The sequence below is a fragment of the Schistocerca nitens genome, chromosome 2 (genome assembly GCF_023898315.1).
Source record: "Schistocerca nitens isolate TAMUIC-IGC-003100 chromosome 2, iqSchNite1.1, whole genome shotgun sequence".
In the NCBI taxonomy this organism is placed as follows: Eukaryota; Metazoa; Arthropoda; class Insecta; order Orthoptera; family Acrididae; genus Schistocerca; species Schistocerca nitens.
Window position 1 is genome coordinate 627,327,155 of NC_064615.1, and position 8,229 is coordinate 627,335,383.

Here is an 8,229-nt window from a genome sequence, read left to right on the forward strand (position 1 = left end):
TAGCCATAGTCTGATTATTACCAGAATGCAAGACTTATTGTACTATATCGAACAGAACTCGGCTTCCTGTCAAGAGAGCAAACTCTGTGAGGGGCAGTTGGCCTTCAGTTTCACAATTTATCAGGGCTCCTCACCTTTCAAATGATATATTTTCCACTTCATGCTTCCAAGTATTTCATTTCTTTACAAAAAGCCTGAACTTTTGTTTCAGTGTAAACATATTAGTGTCCTACCTCTTGAGAGGCGTATTTAAACAGCTAATGTGCATTTGGGAAGAAACTGACTTATTCAGAATTATTTTGGGATAAAAAACAGTATTACTTCTTTTTTTAACATCTAAGAGGTGCTCCAGAAGTCGACACCTTGGCAGCCATTACTGTTCCATACTCATTAAAAGTATGCTGAAATTTAATTCCATTTTTGCATATAGGCATCTGTTCAGTGCACAGTTTTTAATGAGATTGATAACTTTGATTTTATTTTGTAACACAACATTTAGGTCGGCAGACATTGTGTTAGCCATTAATGATTCTCAATAAAATATGCAGCGACTAAAAGTAATATGGCTGTTGCTTGCAGATTTAACTTTTAACATTAACTTTCACTATTCTTCCTGTTGTTTTTGCTGCACTGTACTCAAATTCAACCTTTTTTTCCCCCCAAGCCCATGTCATTGATTATTTTGTTGAACTTTGGAAAACTTCTGTGTTTGAAACATGCCAGCTAATGACAGGCACAGTAGTAGCTCTTTGTGCACAGTCCCACCATAACAGAAGCTGACATTTGCCAACAGTTGCCAAAAGTGTGTAGCAACAGTTTATCAACTGTAAATTTCAAACTTACTTTAATTTCTGCAATAAGTTGTTCATATTCTTCGTTGCTGATTTCCGAAATATGTCTGCCTATGGTATCATTTAACAGTTGATATTTTTAAAAATTGGCCAGCGAATCTTTTGCTGAGAATAATTTCATTCGTTCTTGCTGTCTGCTAAAGCCGTCCTCGCACAGGATGTGTTTTTAGTCATGAAGCACAACAAACATGGTGTCTGTCGTGGTTGCTGCACATTCTGAAATGGCCTGCTACATCTGATGGAACATGCACCTCATTGTGATTCATGACTGCAGCACTCTCTGGCGGCAGTTCTCAGCTGCATCTGGTGTGCAAATCAAAAAGTTTCTTAAAAAGTGGACAAGTGTCTCTGTTAGTGATGGTTGAAGAAGAGCAGAGAAACTCATGAAGAGTCTTCACTATTTATGGCATGGTCAGCAACCTGCTGGTATAGGGACACTACATAATGCTGTACAGTGATATGAAATACATAAAAGTATATGTTATTTGTTAACTGGATCTCCATCTCATTTTTGGTTTCAACTTGAATATAGGTGAAGTTTAAGGTCTAATGTCAATTCGCGTGTGCATAATATCTATATTCTTGATATTGTATTGACTACCATCACTCTGAAGTAACGTACTTCGTAACATAATTTTGAGGTTAAGATTTGTTTCATAATTTCATTCAAGTGGAACAAAAGTTTTTTTTTTTTTTTTTTTTTTTTTTTTTTTTTTTTTTTTTTTTTTTTTTTGCAGTTGCTCACTATCATTACCCCAAAGATATAAATATAAGGCAATCCACAAACCAAGAGATAGGTGTATATATTTTGCACAAAGTTTCAGAATAGTAAAATCTTCTAGTGTTTCACTTGTTTTTACTTCCTGACATGGACGGGTAGTTACGTTAAGATTTCTTGGTCACTGGGGAAACATTCCAGTCACCAGTCTGCACAACAAGAATTGTAGGAGACACATTGTTATAATAAATAACATTGACTGTTGGAGATAATACTTCTATTAAATTAATAAGAAAGATCCAGAATCGTTTAGAAAACTAAAAGTGAAAAAAATTGGAAGTAGCTGGAAGCAAACCTGTTACCTTTCTAGTTCTAATTCACAATGCTAGCAATTATGCTGTGGCTTTGACGTGGCAGTAGTGCCCTGTTATATGGTATACACTGTGTAAAGGCTATATCTACTGTTGTAATAGTAAGATATTTAACTATGACAAATTGTAACAAAAATGACTCGCTTTTGATGGATCATCATTTGCCGTAACGTTGATACGGTATAATACCAAAAACATCAAAGACACTCCATGCCGTATGACAACTCCCAAGTTCTGCTTGTGACATAAACCGATGCTGCGTCTCGTTGGTCACATTTCTCACCACGAGGCAAAATGTAACGTGCCAGATTCTTCATTTCGTGCTTTGCATTGTTGTGGATTGTGGGATTCCACACTGTGAGAGGATGACTTAACACTAGATCTTCACATATAAGATATAGTTTCTTAGTATTTTATATTAAGTAAGAGACTTCATAGGATGCTCTTAAGTGCTTCTAATCAACAAATTTTTGGATTTTTATAGACTTTTCGAATCTTCTATGATTCCAGTATCTATTCAAATTACTTTACATGTGTATTGGAATAGGAAGCATGTTTCGTAAGTAAATGCCTTTAATTTTTGCTGGTTTCAGGCTTTCACTCATTAAGCATTTATTAAAAATCAAGCATAGAGGTCTGTCATCAGTATTTCAAGCAATAAAAGTAGATTTAGTTTCCTGAAACATTTCATTCCATTTTCACTTTATTTGCATACTAAGACAGGGTTTGCTGCCATACATAAAGTACTGACATAGTAAATGGTAGAATTAGTGGTAGTATTCCGGTTACTATGGAAATATAGTAAGACACTGATTGCATATGCAAACAAAGCAATCAAAATGTGGTAATGCCCAATAGGTACGCAACATACCTAACATACTAATGATCTTAACTGACAAAGACTGCTAGGGAAATTGCCGTGGTCTGTGCTTACTTGTGGTAGTCTACAGTAGCCTTTGGTAGTTTTACAGCTCTTGTCCCATATGATCAGTATTATCTGTTGTCTTGTTCTTTGACAGATTTAATTTCATACTTATCTGTAAGATACTATGGATTATTTCTGGCTCTGAAACAATACCAGTCTGTAAATTGACAAGTCTTACTTGCCTCTTACCTCTCTTTTATACTGAAGCACAGTAGAAGCACTAGACTATGTGATGTAGAAAAAATTAATATTTAGAATTCTTTATGTTGTGTACTGAACTTCTAAACAGGTACATACTGTAAATAAAACTAAGCAACTTGCTAGATCATCAAACAAAACCAGTCACAAACTGTTACTAATTGATCATACTTGGCTGTTGTTAACTTCAACATAGCTAGTGCATGAGCAGAATTGTTGGAAGCCAGTGGAATTTCCCCCTAGATTGGCGGATGAACATTACATTGGCATGTAAACATGAGCTAAAGTTACAGCTAACACCAAGACAAAGGAATGAGTGTTTATAATGATGTGACTGTGATAGTTTGCAATAGTTTTCAGTCAGTAAGATAGCCCATAAAAGGCAATGTTCTGGGCTTGAGTCTTGCTCCAGCCTACAGTTTTAATCTGTTAGAAAGTTTTAGATTTTATTTATTTGCGCCACTGAGAACTCTTTTTTGAATTCACCCAAAAAAAGTGAAAGCAATACTATGATTGTTTTGTAAATGCAGTTCTCAATGTGCTGTTTGTAATTATACTGCGCTCTTGTTAAATGCATTGAGCTCAGGAGTCACAGTGTGACAGTGGGTTAGCAATAAAATATTTTTTTAATGTCATTGTTTTCCTGTCAGTATGTTCAGTTTTTATTTCACTTTTATATTTCAGGGCTTAAGCTTTTCTATAAAATTAATATGCCCTTAGTATACTAGCTTACCCGGAGATCTCTGGTACATTTGGAACTATTGTTACAGATTCATGTACAAAGCATATATATATTTTAGATATCTGTAGGATTTGATTCTGTGTGATATCAATCTGGTAGCACAATCAATCACAAACATAGAGATGGTTCAGTACCTTTCTGCAAATTTTGCCCTACAAGAAAGAAAACAGGTTCACAAATGTACCATTGTTTTTATACACTGTGCAGTTACATTAATGTGACCACCTGTCAAAAGCCTGAATAACTGCTTTCTGCTGGATGGACCACTGTGAGATGCTCAGGAAGAGTGTCAATGAAATTCTGGAAGGTGCCGACAGGGACGTGGAGGCGTGCCAACCCCAGTGCTGTGGTGAGCTGTGCTAGGTTTTTTGGTCAGGGCTCCACGGTGTGCAAGGCCTGATCAGTGTGACCCCACAGTTTTTCGATTGGATTTAAATCTGGCTAGTTTGGCAGCCAGAGAACTGCAGTAAACTAATCCTGGTGCTCTTTGAACCATGCATGTTCACTGTGAGCTGTATGATATGTTGCATTCTCCTGCTGGTGGATGTCATTGTGTTGAGGAAAAATAAGCTTCACATGGGTTTGGGCATGGTCCCCAAGAATAGATGCATACTCGGGTCGATTCACTGTGCCTACCAGAATTACAAGGTAACCCAGGGAATTCCGTGAAAACTTTACCCACACCATAATGCTCCCTTCTCCGGCCTGGACCCTTCTGATGATTGTTGCAAGGTTTTTATTTTTGAGGAGACACTGTTGGTAGCCGCTTGGTTTGTCTGGGCAGTCATTTGCCCAACAGTTGCATGTCCATTCACCCATACATATCTCTACAGATGTCATTCACCTCTGTCACCTATGGCCCATGGTGCACTGCAATTGCCTCTGTGCCAATTTTGGATAGTGCCATTATGCCACTCACAGTATACTTTAACCATGGCAACACATAAATGGCTTCATGGTGTATGTGCCCTTAGACAACCAGGAACCCAGAAAAATCAAGGATTTTTTTCATCCAGGAAAAATTCTAGATTTTTTTTTAAATTCTGGGAATTTGTCATTGTTTTAGTTTTCGGTGTCTGCCAACAGCATAATGTGTCAAAGGCTTTAGGATGAAGACTATGCAATACTTGAATGTGCATTGGGTTTCTTAAATCATGGATTGTTTGCCCCTCATTCAAAACTTAACACATTGAGAACTAGCCACCCAGAAAAATTTCAGGCCCAGAAGCCCAGACATTTATGCCATTATTTGAAATTTTGATGGCACATTTGTTTTGGTACAGCTAAAGGGTAACACATTAAAAAGGCCAAGCTTCAAGGTTAATTTTTCATATTTATTTTAGTTCTCTCATAGATTAAAAATTATGCAATAACAATGGCAGAAAATATGATTATCGTTAAAAAAAATAGTTCAGGTGAGTTCTTGAGCAATTTCACACATAATTGGCTTTTCTATGGAAAAGTCAAAGTGATTGATGGAACATGTATTCAGCCAGGTAGCCCACAAAATGTTTGGTCACAACAGTGAAATCTATGATCATGCTTATCAAAATATCCAGTTGCTGCAATTTAAGCTGTGCTCTTACGATCCTGCCTAACCACACTCTTGATTTAAACCATAAACTTTCACACGCATGTGTTCGGACTACTTAATAGTGATGTTGCTATTGGCTGACTGCATCACAGATCCTATGCTGTCACTGAGTGGCGAGACCATGTAACAAGAGCTGTGATTGGCTGACAAAAGTACCTAGCAGTGTCAAATTCAGTACTTCGGAAGCTACTGTGCTATATTTCGGGAATTCATATTTATACTTTTGTAATACAAAAATATGTAGTGCGCACATTGCTGCACATCAGTGACGGTTCCAAAATACTTTTTTTTTGCTGGGTTTGTTTCCTAAAGTGCTGGGAAGTTCTGTGCTGGTGTATAAAATGTTTACCATTCAAGATTGATAAGCTGTATAGTTCCAGGGGAAAGTATGTTGTCACTTAATACAGAAAAAAGCATCTTCACCTGGAACAAGGGTATTTTTAACTGGGAAAAATCTGGTGTGGTTTTTTGTTGCATCTATACTCCCTGAGTTTACAAATTGAGATATTCCAGGAATGTTTTCACTCTTGACCTGAGGTGAAAGACGGTGGTCATGCCTTTTTGGACATCAGATAAATTACTCTGTTTCCACATTACGACAACAACTGCACTATTTTCCTTGTCCTCCAGACAAAATATATACTACTGCTGCTGCCAGCTACTGTCTTGAGTAGTTATTGCACACTGATTTCAAACATAGACGTTTGTCATATTAATGTTACTGGACCATGTACTGATCAGCCCAACCCCTGTACATTTTCACAATAAAGATTTTTGCATACATTAATTAAAAGTGTGTAAATATACCGCCAATATAAATTTGAAGTGGTTAGTGGAAGAGGTGCTAATTCACAAGGGTATATTTTGAGGTAGTGCATAATATATGGTTGGCAGTCATTAGTATATTCTCAGAATCATGGAGTTCTTTCACTCTTGCTGCCATTCTCCTTCGCTGCTCTTCTAGCCTTCCTCACCCAGTCTCTCTGATTTTGTTTCATGATATAACCAGTATCTTTATACCTTTCAAAAATAGTAACATGAACTAAGCCCTTCAACACCTTTTTGCTTGTAATTTTCTTGTATTTTTTCCCCTCAAAATCCTTGCTATGTACTTCTCATTTTAAAGCAGTTTTTATTTTCAAACATATTTAGACTGAAAACTATTCTTGTTTGGGAGTCTTGATGATATTCTCTTGTTGCTTCTACATATAATAATTCCATTTTTGCTGAACTTCATGTGGATGATTATTTGCTGTTTTTAATTTACCTCTAAGTAAATTTAAGTAAGTTCTTGTGCTTCTCTTGTAGGTTTTGCAGCAGAAAGGATCACGGATGTGAGATAAACTGCATAAAAGATTACTACAAATTGAAAATGAGATCAATTGCACAAGTGGCTCTGTGTTCACCTATGAGGCACCAGACTGATCATTTGAACCCATGAGATTCTCAACACTGAAACATGTTCTTGGAGTGTTAATTTTGGGATGCTTTATGCTTTGCTCTACGCAAATTCAGAATGTGAACTTTATCTACAGAAAGTTATTAGTTGGTTTTCAAGAATGAACTCTTAAGTCAGTTGTTTGAAATGCAGTTGGCCAGGTTAGTAATTGGAATGCTACTGCACTAGGAGAATTGAATGGAATGAAACACATTCTAAACTGTGTTACGTTTAAAATAAAAATAGATTAATTAAATAATGGTGACTTTCACTGAAATGAAAATTAATGTTACATTTAAACAAAAAATACACATTCAATTTCAAGTAAAAATAGAATATAATAGAAAGCCTGTTACTATAATATAAAATGTAATTGTGTGTTTTTGTTATTTATACCTTTATTTATTGAGAACTGGCACCAGGTGCTCAGCATTTTTGTGTAATTTGATTATATATTGTGTGAAACAATCTAATTTTTACCTTGCTGTAAAATAAATGTACAATTTTGTAAAAAAAAAAAAAAGTTATCGGCAAGAGTTAAATGACCACAAAGACGATTATTTTGTAGTTGGAATGTGAAATGAATTGTGCAAGTTCTGCATGACAAGTTTCAATTTGTCACTACCTGTTATTTAATTATGTTTATACAGAATTTCATTTTCCTTATTAGATGAGGAAATGAAAAATATGAATGGATTCCATTTGAGATATTAATGATCAAGAATTCTTTGTTCATATTGCACTAAGGTTTATAGTGCTAATAGTGAATAAAACTCACTGTGTGTGTGTGTGTGTGTGTGTGTGTGTGTGTGTGTGTGTGTGTGTGTGAAGCAATTTTGCGAAAGGGAGACTTGTGTACTTGTTTTCTAAAACTATTGTAAATGCTCCTGTTATGAATTAATAAAATGTACCTTTCCTTAACACTTTATGTGGATTATTGATTTAGTCATCAATACATGTGTTGATCACTTAATTTTTGTTTCAGATTGTGTCATAATTTCAGTTTTCTTCTCAGTACATCTGAAATAAAATAAACTATAAAAAATACTTGCTGTATATTGTATATAACTTACAATTCATTTTAAAACATGCTGTGCTACTGTTTTTCAAGTAAAGGAGAATATTTGTTTCAGTGCAACGTATTTAGTGAATTACACTGGCTTATGTAACCTGGCTCATTGTTCCTGCAGAAAAATACTATTAATGAATAATGTGTGAGAGCTGCTGGTCAAATTAAAATATTATTATTATTATTATTATTATTATTATTATTATTATTATTATTATTGATTTGGTAGAATTTTAGCCATGCTATCATCGTTCCCTGAAATAACACCCCATTTAATACTGCGAGTGCAATTAACTATCATTGCTCAATGATGAATGTAAATA

General features: G+C 35.4%; 1 protein-coding gene across 1 annotated transcript in view; it reads left to right on the top strand.

Moving 5' to 3' along the window:
* Nucleotides 1-7,760, top strand: part of LOC126236722 (BTB/POZ domain-containing protein KCTD5) — a 79,267-nt gene extending 71,507 nt beyond the window's left edge. Inside the window, exon 5 of the mRNA XM_049946246.1 lies at nt 6,708-7,760. Within this exon, the coding sequence (XP_049802203.1) occupies nt 6,708-6,737 (30 nt within the window). The 3' untranslated portion in view covers nt 6,738-7,760. The remainder of the gene's footprint in view (nt 1-6,707) is intronic.
* Nucleotides 7,761-8,229: the final 469 nt, after the last annotated feature.